The sequence below is a fragment of the Balaenoptera acutorostrata genome, chromosome 1, assembly GCF_949987535.1.
Source record: "Balaenoptera acutorostrata chromosome 1, mBalAcu1.1, whole genome shotgun sequence".
NCBI lineage: Eukaryota > Metazoa > Chordata > Mammalia > Artiodactyla > Balaenopteridae > Balaenoptera > Balaenoptera acutorostrata.
Genome location: NC_080064.1, coordinates 119,967,467 through 119,980,749, shown reverse-complemented (window position 1 = coordinate 119,980,749; position 13,283 = coordinate 119,967,467). Strand labels below are relative to the sequence as shown.

Genomic DNA, 13,283 nt, shown 5'->3' with positions numbered 1-13,283 from the left:
CCATCACACCTGGGAGGAGGGGATTCTCGGGACAGCCACTCCGTTAGTAACTAGAGGAGATGAGTTGTGTTATCTGACAAAAGGCAATGATTTTTCCCCCAAATATAAGAAGCCATTAATGACATTCCTCCTCTTTGTTGCTGTTTTGGGAACACCTGCGAATCCTCCTAGAATTAGCACACATCCTTTTGGGTTCATGGTCTGGATTTTTAAAAAGGTTCAAATCACTTGGAAGCAGTGCCCTACTGATTTTACTCTCTTGAAACCTGGCTGCAAAAGGCACCCATGAGGCTGGGCCTCAGGCCCAGGTCAGGGTGAGACTGTTACAAAGAAGGTCTTTTCAAGACCCAAGTCATTGCATCATTTTGGTTAGGCTGCTGGATGCTTCCTCAAGGGGTATGTGTTGGAAAGGACGGCTCCGCCTGGGTGATTCACTCCACCCAAGGGTCATGAGAAGAGTAAGGAGAAGAAACGATGAGGATCGATAGGAGCTCCCTAGAGAAGTCTTCGTGTTCTCATTCAAGAATGCAGAAGGCCAGCCTGGTTGACCAGATGTAGAACGTCGATGCATAGAGCTGCCTTTCCCGATCTCTCATCAACTCTCCAAACCCTGAAGACCCCACCCTCCTCCTCACTGTCTTCATCTACCCACCCAGGTCCTCACCCTGTCTGACTCTTACCGCAGGATTCAGCCTGTAAATGGTACAAATGATTGTGTCTTCACCATTCCCCGATAGCCCGTAGAGAAGATGAAGCTCGGACTCACTAGTTCCAAGGAAGATGTGGACTACCATGCCCTCCACAGAAAGCAAGAGAAAGGAATCCCTGCTAAAAGCAGCAGGGAAATCAGCTCACCCCTCCTTTATAAAGCAGCAGCAGCACAACACGTCTTCAGGGCTCAAACAGCACTTGGCTCCTGAAATCTAAGCCAAGTCTTCTCATTATGGCTCAAATACTACGCCTAAGTTTCTGTAAGTTAAATCCCAATATAATGAACTCCAGGCCAGTAGGGTATCAAATTCTGCCTGGAGAAATCTTAAAAAAAAAAAAAAAAATCCTTCCTGGAATGCGTAGATGACTAACAGAGGCATGGAAACCCCTATGGACGAGGTTTCCAGGGTGGTAGCTTCTGCAAGGGTGTTTGGGACAAATTCATACTTTAAACTCTTTTAAGAGTGGTATCACAAAGTCACATCTGTCCTGACTCCAGAGGCGTCCCTTCCCACCCCAAACACCAGGAAATGAAGGTAGGAAAGGAAGGGTGACATTATGTGCATCTTGTTCCTTAGTAAGTTCAAATCATTATCCAACAACATCCAGCCAAGCCAGCCAAGCCCAACTCAGAGCGGGGGGGGGGGGGTACACGGGAAGCCAAAACGCTTCTTCCCATTTCAACCGCGTCCCCCATCTCTCCCCTCCCCGCCGCCCCCATTCCTCAACAAGCAATGACCCAACAGCGGGAGCCATCCCTCATAGCTCGCTAGGTTGTAAACCTGCCCTGTGCCCCTCGCTAAGGAAGGCGCGTCAAGCCCATGAGAGTGGAGCCTGCGAAGTAGGGAGGAGGCTGAGGAGAACCTGGGCCACAGCCACTTGCGTCTGCTGCTGCTGCTGCTGGAGGAGCTGCTGGAGGAGCTGCATCTGGTGCTGGGTGGACAGCGGCGTGCCCGCGCCCAAGCCCGGGGCCTTCGAGGAAGAAGAGGGAAGGAGCATCCTGGGCGAGGCTGTCAGCATGGGCTCCTGGGGGCGGGGTGAGACCTGGCGGAGAAGAGGAGACACGGCGTGACCCTGGGCAGGCGCCACCTTTAGGGGCCTCACTCTGCCTTTCATACCTACAGCATATAGGAGGGTGGGGTGAAATGGCCCGCTTTTAACCAAGAGCTGGAAATGCTACATCTCCAGTGGAAGTGTGGACAGACCCCCACAGAGGAGATGATGATCTGATGGCCTGGGCTGGGACCACAGAGTCAGAAAACCCTGTTTGGACACCTGAGTTACTGATGCCGTGTGATGGGAGACCAGGCAGCTGAGACCATCCCATCTCTTGCCCACAGCTTCCAACTATACCATGTTGTTGAGTTACTTGAGGTTCTGGACTTAGAGGGGATCTGCCTCTATGAAAGATAGCTACCTACCACCCCACTATGAGGCGGCTTCTACCTTTACTTTGTTGTGTTCTTAGGGCTCCCTCTTCCAGGCTCTGCAGGGTTCTCCTGAGCTGGCCACAGGCGAGGGAGGTGCTCCAGCCCAGCACGGCCTCCTCTCACAGGGAGAGCCACCAGGGAAGAAAGTCGGGACACAGAGAGTGGTCTGGAGAGATCCTCTCTCTGAAAGGGGAAAGCAGTTTCCATTCCCTTCCCTCCTGTTTCCCTCCTGGTAGTTGGACACTTTCATTAAGATGGTTTCTGTGAGCCAGAGAATTCAAGCGCAGGGTTGAATTTGATTTCTGGCAGCTCTGCTGCCGGTCCTTCTGCAGATGTGCAAGAGGAAGCACCCAGTGACAGAGGGCTTTCGCCACTTGCAGAGAACAAATTGGGCACCAAAGAAGATATCAGGCAGACAATCTGAAACAACATTGCCCTTCAAACTAGACAGGTTTCTCCTTCTGATGAACCAGCCTAACGACTTCCACTTGAGAAAAGGCATTGCATGGTGAGGAAAGAGAGGCACTCCTGATACAGGGAACTGGCAGGGAATCTACAGGAAGGGCAATTTGTCAGTCTTTTCCTCCTGTTGGCGGGGGAGGGGGGGTTTGTTTTGTCTTCGGGTTGGAGGCTCTTAGTTTCTTAACCTGGATCGTATCAGGAACTCCTTGAGGGCGTCCATCATCTCACCCGTAAGATACGAGCGTGAAATTGATGATGCCTGAGGTGGTCTGGCAGCTTCTAACCTCCAAGGGGCCAATCTCCAGCCTCCCCAGGAGCGTCAAAGGCACACAACTGCTAGCTGCAGGCAGAGGCAGCCCAAACTCACTCTGCTCCTTCAGCTAAGCCCCCGGGGATCACGTCACGTTGTGCAAGGATTAGCCACGCACAGGTATCGTGCAGCGACAAGGTGCCATTCAGGGTGGGGCTTCCACTGAGAAGAAGGGGACCGAGTACTGATGGGACCCTGGAGGGTGGCGCGCATAGGAATGAGCTCTGTGGCATCCTGACACGCAGCGGCGTCTAGCATCAACACACAGGGACTGAATCTCTAGAAGTTAGGCCCCTCTGAAAGGAAGTAAAACATGCTCTGGAACCACCACCGTGCTGGGGAGCGCCTCACTCTAAAGGTGACCCGGCAGGGGCTAAGAGGTGACTGACGGTGGCAGAGGCTGTGACACAGACTGCTCTGGGAGGTGATATGCGTGCAGACCAGCTGGGTGGGCCACCTCCGGCTTACCTTGGAGTCTGTGTGGGAGCCTCCTTCCTTCCCTACCGCGTCGAGGTCGGTCACACCTCGGCTGAACTCCAGGGCATCGTTCCCTGGGAGTGGGGCCTCAACTGCGTCGATGTCCGTCTCCTCTGCGGTGGCCGTGGAGGCCCTCTCGGCTCCGGTGAGCTGGCGGCCTACAGGGACAACAGAGAGGGCAGGGAAGGGATCAGCCACACTAAGAACAATGCCCCACTTTCCCAACACTTTAGTTTTCAGCTGTGTCACGCCTAGGGACGCCTCTGGCTTTGCGACATTTTCACATATCTTTTCACTCAAGTCCGTTAAATTTCCAATCCAATAAGATGTTCACATTTTAATATCCTTTTGAAGTCCAGAAACAAAGACAACATTTCCTCAAGCCTGGACATGACTGCTTTGCCAAGCTGGCATGATGTTTATGCTGACAGGGCGTGGGGACCCTGGAAGAAAGGGATGACAGTCATCTCAACCTCATCCAAACTCAGGAGTGGAAACAGCCCAGGGAAAGAACACTGAACTGGGCGTCCAGAGATGTAGGAGTTTCCCCCACCATGCTCCTAACGGGCTGTCAGATAAGGGGTAAATTACCTCACTCCCTGGGCCCCAGTTCCTTCAACTATACAGTGGAGGCTGCGTTAGGTGGGTGGGAGGGTTGCAGGCCTGAAAAATAAGGACAAGGAGATCCGAGGCCCCATCCCACACAGTACATCAGTCTCCCATCCTCAGAGCCTGCCTCTGACCGTCCCCCAGGGGCAGAAGCTAGGGGAGGGTCCCGGAGAAGGCGGCAGTGGCAGGGGAGAGACAGGTGGCTGGTTTTCATGCCTTGCCTTGTCTATTTCCCACTTTCCCCTTCCTACTGAAGACAGTGACCATGTCTTTGATCACATGCTCAGCACATGTATGAAATTCCTACTGTTTCTTATTTCTCTTCATTCCCTGTTCCTTTCTCTTTCCTGGGCTCTATAAGAACACCTGGCAATTCTCAGGCATCTCCCAGGAAACATTTTTTTCTCTACATTTGGGATTAGGTTCATCACTACTGTCTTCAAATAAAACTTCTTTTTTTTTAATTTTAAAATTTTTTTTTGTTTTACCGCGACGCTTTCCAAGGCACGGGCCCCCCTCTTGGGGCGAACCCATTCCAGGGCGCCCTGCCCTTCACAAAGAAAAGAGAACTCTCCCCGGGGCTCCCGCCGGCTTCTCCGGGATCGGTTGCGTTACCGCACTGGACGCCTCGTGGAGCCAAATAAAACTTCTTAAAAGGCTTCAGAGACCAAGCACCAATTTAAAACTGCACAGGCTAATGTCAGTAGGAAGTATGAAGAGTTGATTCCCTAACCCTAAGGCCAACCCAGGGAGCCAGGCTTTGGTCATTTGAGGGCCTGCCTTGTAGAACAAATAGTTCTAACAAGTCTTCTCATGCAAACCCTTACGAGTCATCAGGGGAAGCAAGGCGGTATTTAGAAAGCTAACAGTGTGCTTGGTTTTCCTGCTGGCTGCTCTGGGAGCTGGGAGACGGACTGCTAAGGGTTGCAATGGCATGTAACAGGAAGGAGGGCCCTGGACCATGGCCTGGCAGGGCAGCTCTTCTGCCCCTTTGTAAACCAGCCGGCAGGAGCACAGGGAGTGGGCCGCTTTCTACCACCTCCTGCACCCAGAAGTGACCTCCTTGACGATGAAGAGGTTGATCCTGGGAGAGGGAGGCCGATGGATAACTCGTGACTATTTCTTAGTAGGTGGATGGTGTTGGGAACTGAGCATCTGAGTCTCCTTGCCCGCAGAGGAGTGAGCAGGGTGAACGGGGCCTGCGTTTGAGGAGAGATCTCCATCAGTCATCAGGAGGGACTGGCTCCTACAGCACCGGGCATCCATCTGTCAGTGCACTTAATTAGCACATGATATCAACTGTGCCCTTCTGGTCTTGAGACCAAGGGTGTATTTCATTCACGTCTCCCAAGGATCTGGCACAGAGAAGGTGTTCAGTAAACACTAACAAAGGCAACAGTGTCACGACAGGGTAGCAGAACAGGGAAGTGGGCTATAAGAGGCAGCTGCCCCTCATCCCTGGATATCCGAATGACGAGAACTAAGCAGCCCTCCAGAGGGTCCGGAGATGCCCAGGCCAGGAGCCCAGAAGGGACTGGAAAATCTCTTAGGTTCTAGCTCTGCTTCTGGGGGAGTCATTAAAAAACAAACTTCTCAGCCATTCTCTTTGTACTAGTGGAGTTCCCAAACCAAGCCTGACGTACATGAAGTCACCAACTATGGGACTGCTTTTTGAGAGACTTCCTGCCACTCAGTGGGTTCTTTGATGATCACATTTGGAGTCTCATAGATTTAGTACAGCTAACGGGTAGAGAGTACAAGCATACCTATTTTATTGCACTTTACAGATATTTCATTTTTACAGATTGAAGGTTTGTGGCAAACCTGCATTGAGCAAGTCTACTGGCACCATTTTTCCAACAGCATTTGCTTACTTTGTGTCTGTGTCACATTTCGGTAATTCTCACAATATTTCAAACTTTCTCATTATTTGTTATTAGGTGCTATTCATTATTTGTTATGATGATCTGTGATCAGTGATCTTTGCTTATAATTATTTGGGGGCACCATAAACTGTACTCATATAAGACAGTGAACTTAATAAATGTGTTCTGACTGCGTCACTTGCCAGCCACTCCCACCTCACCCCCCCATCTCTCTTCCTTTCCTTGGGCCTCCCTATTCTCTAAGACACAACAATATTGAAATTAGGCCAATTAATAACCTTACACTGGCCTCAAGTGTTCAAGTGAAAGGAAGAGTCACATGTCTCTCATCTTAAATCAAAAGCTAGATATGATTAAGCTTAGTGAGGAAGGCATGTTGAAAGCCAAAACAGGTCAAAAGCAAGGCCTCTTGCAACACTTAGCCAAGTTGTGAATGCCTAACCCAGAGCAAGGCCCTAACTCTCTTAAATTCTATGAAGGCTAAGAGAAGGTAGGAAGCTACAGAAGAAAAGTTTGAAGCTAGCAGAGGTTGGTTCATGAGGTTTAGGGAAAGAAGCCATAACCATAACGAAAAAGTGCAAGGTGAAGCTGCAAGTGCTGATGTAGAAGCTGCAGCAAGTTACCCAGAAGATCTAGCTCAGATCATTAATGAAGGTGTCTACACTAAACAACAGATTTTCCATGTAGAGGAAACAGCCTTATATTGGGAAGATGCTGTCATTCAGGACTTTCATAGCTAGAGAGGAGAAGTCAATGCCTGGCTTCAAAGCTTCGAAGGACAGGCTGACGCTCCTTAGGAGCTAATACAGCCAGTGACTTCAACTTGAAGTTGAAGCCAATGTTTATTTACCACTCCGAAAATCCTAGGGCCCTTCAGAATTATGCTAAATCGACTCTGCCTGTGCCCTACAAATGGAACAACAAAGCCTGGATGGCAGCCCATCTGTCGACAACATGGTTTACTGAATGTTTTAAGACCACTGTTGAGATCTACTGCTCAGAGAAAAAGATCCTTTTCAAATTATTACTGCTCATTGACAATGCACCTGGTCACCCAAGAGCTCTGATGGAGACGTGCAATGAGATTAATGTTGCTTTCATGCCTGCTAGCACAGCATCCATTCTGCAGCCCATGGATCAAGGAGTAATGTCAACTTTCAAGTCTTATTATTTAGGAAATACATTTCACAAGGCTATAGCTGCCATAAATAGCAATTCTCCTGATGGATCTGGGCAAAATAAATTGAAGATCTTCTGGAAAAGATGCACCATTCTAGACACCATTAAGAACATCCGTGATCCACGGGAAGAGGCCAAAATGTCAACATGAACAGGATTTTGGAAGAAGTTGATCCCAACCTTCATGGATGAGTCTGAGGGGTTCAAGACTTCAGTGGAGGAAATAACTGCAGATGTGGTGCAAACAGCAAGAGAACTAGCATTAGAAGGGGAGCCTGAAGATGTGACTGAACTGCTGCAATGTCATGATAAAACTTGGACAGATGAGGAACTGCTTCGTATGGATAAGCAAAGAAAGTGGTTTCTTGAGATGGAATCTACTTCTGGCAAAGATGTGTAAAGACTGTAGAAATGCCAACAAAGGATCTAGAATATTACATAAACTTAGTTGATAAAGCAGTGGCGGGGTTTGAGAGGACTGACTCCAATTTTGAAAGAAGTTTTACTGTGGGTAAAATGCTATAAAACAGCATTGCCTGCTACAGAGAAATTGTTTGTGAAAGGAGAGTCAACCAATGTGGCCAACTTCACTGATGCCTTATTTTAAGAAATTGTCCCAGCCACCACCCCCCACCTTCAGCACCCACCACCCTCATCAGTCAGCACCCATCAACACTGAGGCAAGACCCTCCACCAGCAAAAAGATTACGGTTTGCTCAGATGACAGTATTTGTTAGCAATGAAGTATTTTAAAAGTATGTACAGTTCTTTACACATAATACTATTATACACTTAATAGACTACAGTATAGTGTAAAGGTAACTTTTATGTGCATTGGGAAACCAAAAACTTTGTGCTACTCGCTTTATTGCAATATTCATTTTATTGCTGTGGTCTGAAACTGAACTCACGCTATCTCCTAGGTATGCCTGTATAGTAACAGATCTGTTAGAACCAGGGGGGTAAAGCTGGGGTAGAGAGAAAGAACAAGCTAGATGGAGGAATATTATTATTGTGTGTGTGCCTGTTAGTGTATCAGATAACACAATATCTCGAAAAGGGACCCACAGCAAATGGTCTTCTTCAGGTCCTATCAGACAAGGTACAAAATCTGGTATTTGCAATGTTCCTGACATCGACAAGCCCAAGGGACAAGAAATGATACGAAAATCTTCTGGTAAAACCAAGAAACTTACAGGATTGGGCACTATGGATTTCAAATTGTAATAGGGACAAGTAAGACTGAACTTGGGGTGGGGGTGGTGCTTTTTAAACTGTTTATTTAAAGTATACTGGATACATTGAATAGTCTCTCGACATATGCTGATTTCATTCATCTATTCAATAAGTATTTGTTAAGAACCCTGTATACAAAAGAAATCTACTGGGCATAAAGATGAATAAGCAAAATCTGTGCTTTCAATGCTTCCCCAGCCTGATGGAAGAAACAGACATAAACCACAGATGCAGCATGAGGCTGTATCACCTATGAGGGAGCTATCCAGGGTGCAGGACAACAGAAGAAGAACATCTAAGTCAGGAGGGGGTTAGAGAAGCCTGTGCAGAGGGGAAACACCTCCTGAGGAAGGAGTACCAGCTAAGGCAGGTGAAGAAGCAGGCAGAGGGGAGGGGAGGCCATGGAAGGCACTCTAGGCAGAGCGCAAGGCAGGGGCAAAGACACAGAGGTACAGAAATCCACAGCATGGTTGGAGACACTGCAAATGACTCTGCGGGAGGGACCTCACCAGGAAGAGTCAGGATCTGATCTTGAAGAAAGGAAAGCAGGTAAGTAATACCAAAAGATTTTCATTTTTTGAAATTTCACCTAGGGATGATGTGGAGGATAGATCTATAAGGGACAAGATAGAAAGCAATACTCTAGGTGAGAAAGACGAGGGCTTAAGCTAAAGAGGTGGCATAAGACAGAGCAGAGGGGACAAATCTGAAATACCTTCTGGGGTGCAGAAATCATAGGACTTGGTAACCAATTGTCTGTGGGCAGGGAAGGGGGAGGGAAAGAGGGAGAGAGGAGGAGATGGGGAGGGAGAGCGAGAGGAATACATGTAGAATGAGTTTTAAAACTCTGATTTAGGTGACTGAGTAGAGACTGGCATCCTTTAGGGAAAATTGAGGAGAAGGAGGATTGTGGATAAGAGAATGAAATTGTGAGAGTCCGTAACAGCTAACTGGAGATAGCCACTATTCATAAGTGGAGAGTTCAAGAAAAAGGTCTGGGTTGGAGTTAAAACCATGGGAAGTCAATAAAGAGCACAGGGACCAATCCCAGGAGAAATCCCCACACCTGAGGGGTAGGTAAAAAGAAGAACCTACAAAGGATGCTGGAAAGCAGCTATCGGAGGAAAAAGGAAAGAGTGCGGGGTGGCGGTGGGGTGCCCCAGAAGCTGGGGAAGGGGAGTGCTTCATTCCCAGTGGTGCACACTGCAGACAAAGGCTGGTTCAATTTGCCAACTAGGTGGCCCTTCAGTGACCTAGACTGGTCGTTTCAGGACTGGCAGGCAGCAGACACCAGATCACTGGAGGTTGAAGGGCTAATGGCGAGGGTGGGGTAAAACGTAGACAATGAGTATAAATGTGTCTCGCAAGAAGCTTGACTATGGAGAGGAAAGAGATAGGCTGGAGGAGATGCAGGGACAAGGAAGGTTTGATTTTTGGTTTCTTTATGATGGAAAAGACTTGACTGTATCTATCTGCAGTGGGGGAAAAAGCCAGCACAGTAGAAGATTCAGGAGAGAGAGCTGATGGCTCAGGGTTTAGGAAGAGGCGACATGAGGGGCAAAGCAGAGGCAGTGAAAAGGTGAATCTCGGACAGGAGAAGAACATCGTCCACCAAGATGGAAACTGGGGATAAGGGAAAAGCAGAAGGACTGCTGAATGGCAAAGTAGCCTGGGGCCAAGTCTGGGGACCACAGATGTGTAACGGACCAGCGTCACAGGGCAAAATGGATAGGTACTGTTGGATGAATGCAGAACTTTGTACATGTCAGTTATACCTCAAAATAAAATGGTTGGAAAAAAAAAAAAAGGATTATCAGCTCAGTCCAAAAGTACTTGAAATGGCCACTTTTTGCCTCAAAATTGCAACAGCAATAGCTTAAACTCAAATAGTGCTTACTATGTTCCAGGCACTAGTTTAAGGGATTTACATGTCTTAACTCATTTATCCTTATAACCACCCTGAGAGTTAAGCACTATTATTATCCCCATTTGACAGATAAAGAAACTGAGGCACATAGCTGGTAAGGCTGGAGCTGGGGCTCAAAGCCTGCCAGTCTGGCTCCAGGCTTGGTGCTTTTAACCATTGCACCACCTCGTCTCCCAACAGGCTCACTGCTTCCACCTGTAGTCTCAGCCACCCTGCTTTATCTTCTTCATTGCATCGACATCCCCTAAAATGGTCTTGTTTGTCATCTGTCTGATCCCCCACCCCAACTTTCAACGTGAGGTCCTCGCCAGCGGGAACCTTGTCTTGTTCACAGTATCCCCAGTACCCAGAATCGAGCCTGGCACATGCGGAAACTTGATAAACATCTGCTGAATGAAGGAAGGGAACTGAAACTAAGGAGAACCAAAGGATCAGGCAGTGGTGGCCTGATGAGATGGAAGAGCAGGTGTGGTGGGAGCGTGGAAGTGACACAAGGTCAGTGGTGTGCTTGCTTGAATAAGCCAGATGCCCAGGTCCAGCAGATGTAACAGGTACACAGTAAATACTCCTGAATCCACTGCTCACTGTCTAGATGGCAAGAGTTTTATTTTTAAGAAGCTCTAATCTCCAAAGGGCTCCAAGCCCTTCCCCACGTTGGATTGTCTGCTGCCGTGGGAAGAGGGACGCCTCCAGGGGAACGGGATCTCTCCCAGGAAACCCTCTCCAGGAGTCAAAGAAACTGCACAGGGCAAAGCAAGGCAAGCGGAACAGGGGCAGTGGCCCCACCTGGCTCTGAGCCCCGGGTACTGGCCAAGGGCAGCTGCTGCCAAAAGATACAAAAGATAAATCTCCCCCAGGGTAGGGAACGGTGGGAAGAATGAGGGAGGAAAGAAAGGCAGGCAGAGAAAGAAAGAGAGAGGCAACACACACAATGAAAGTGAGGACCTTCATTAAAAGCACTCCCGAAACCCAGAAGGGAAAGGGCTGACAAGACATCAAAGAAGATAGCAAAGCCTCCGCACTTTCCAATTCCTCCAGAGTAAACAAGTTTCCTCTGCATAACAAACGGCCTGCCTGGGGCAGCTCCACTGGAAAGATAAACACTGCATTAAATGAAAGCTCCCTAATGTGGAAGCAAGAGTCTTGTTAAAAGGAAAAGAAAACCTGCCAACCAACAGTTCCACTGTGGAGCTTCAAGGTGCCCCATTACAGAGAAAAATCCTAATGGAGTCAATAAATTCTTCCGGGTGAAGAATTTACGGAAAAAAGGAATGTGTCCCTAGCAGTTTATAGACAGTAAGGAAGCAAGTGGGGCTGTAAAAGGGAGGTGACTACGGGGCTTGATAAGAAAATATTTCCCATCTCAGATCTGTAGAATTCCAAGCACTGATACTCAAAGTAGGTTTCACTTCACGGCAATGGCACTACACCGCATTCAGAGGGCACCTGATTAATCATTTAACGTGGATCTGTCATAAAATCATGGGACTTCAGAGATCTTCTTGTCCACTGCCCCCACTGCATAGATGAGGTCACGTAGTTGAGACTCTGAACTGGAGAACTGGCTAATAGCTAATGTGTATTTAGAGTGTATTACATGCTAGGCACGATGCTGATTTACATGCATTATCTCCCAACACCTAGCAGATAAGAAAGATCCAGAGAGACTATAAAGTTTGCTGAGGATCACCCAGCTGAGAAGTGGTAGAGTTAGGATTCAAGCCCAGCTGTTCAGGTGCCAGAACCCAAACTCTCAGTTGCTTCTCTAGTCTGCTGGTCCAACACTCTCTCCCATCATGCCACACTGCCTTTTCTTTTCTGTGATGGTTAATTTTGTGTGCCAATTTGGCTGGGCCATGGTGCCCAGATATTTGACTAAACATTATTCTAGATATCGCGGTGAAGGTATTTTTCACATGAGAGTAAACATTTAAATCAGTAGACTCTGAGTAAAGCATATTACCCTCCATGACGTAGGTGGGCTTCAACTAATCAGTTGAAGGTCTTAACAGAACAAAGACTGACCTGCCTGGAAGAAGAGGGATTGTGCCAGCAAACCACCTTTAGATTTGAACTGCAAGTCTTTCCTGGATTTCCAACCTGGAGCCTACCCTGCAGATTTTGGACTGGCCACACCTCCACAATCACATGAGCCAATTCCTTAAAATGGGGTGTGTGTGTATCTCCCTGAAAAATACAATTTACATCACTCCACAGGCCAGATTCTCCCTTACAAGAGTTGGGGAGAGCCCCTACCACTCCCTTTACTCTGCAGAGATGCCAATACGATATATGGAGAGCACATCCAACCCATGCTTGACCTCCTTAAAGAGATACACTCAGTGCTTTGACATCTTAAACTCTGAAGCAACTACACTGGGCCTGACAGATTTCCCTAAAATGAACCGAGATGTTTCTACATGCAGAACATCAGTTACATTCTTCTTAGGGAGAATGGTATACAGAAGGTGCCAAATCACTGAAATCTCACGTATATTACTGTAATTTGAAAAAATTATCACCAAAAAGGTTATAAAAGGAGAGGTGCATGTAGCTGATGGGCCCAGTATCTCGACGCTGACCACCTGTTAGTCAGAAGAGCGTAACCACGTTGGTCTCTATCTGCAGCCTCAGCCACCATCACTCATCACCATCAGTACTCTCTTCAGCCTGCCAGTCTCATCCTCTAGGCTATATCACCTCAATTCTACCTACTCCCCCCATCCAGGTCATCGTTCTTCATCAAGGGGACTGTTTAGAAGTCACTCCCTGCTGAAATTTCTACTCAATCTCCATGCTCATTTTGGCACAGAGTAAGCACCGAATAAATGCTGTGGACAATGACTAAAATGACACACATCCCTTGCCACAATCACTGACCATGTTTATCAGTTTATTCAATAAGCATTTATTATGGCAGGAACAGTCCCTACCCTCCCAGAGCTTGCACTCTACTGAAGACAGGAGGACACTATGTATCTGGTAGACAGTGAGCTAAATGCTAATGTTAACAGCGTCAGCCAGGAGTGAAAAGAACATAGGAATCTAGAGGAAAA

The 13,283-nt window shown here is 47.9% G+C and overlaps 1 protein-coding gene across 3 annotated transcripts in view; it reads right to left on the bottom strand.

Annotated features, from left to right (window-relative positions):
• The window catches only part of C1H1orf226 (chromosome 1 C1orf226 homolog), a 312,030-nt gene that overhangs the window by 25,889 nt on the left and 272,858 nt on the right, over positions 1–13,283 (bottom strand). For 2 of the 3 annotated variants that reach the window (XM_007171683.2, XM_007171682.3), the window contains exons 7-8: positions 3,382–3,548; positions 1,576–1,755 (exon numbers count right to left, since the gene is read on the bottom strand). In XM_007171683.2, the coding sequence (XP_007171745.2) occupies positions 1,576–1,755; positions 3,382–3,548 (347 nt within the window). Of the gene's footprint in view, positions 1–1,575; positions 1,756–3,381; positions 3,549–13,283 lie in introns of those variants that run through there. The other variant, XM_007171684.2, reaches the window with a different exon arrangement.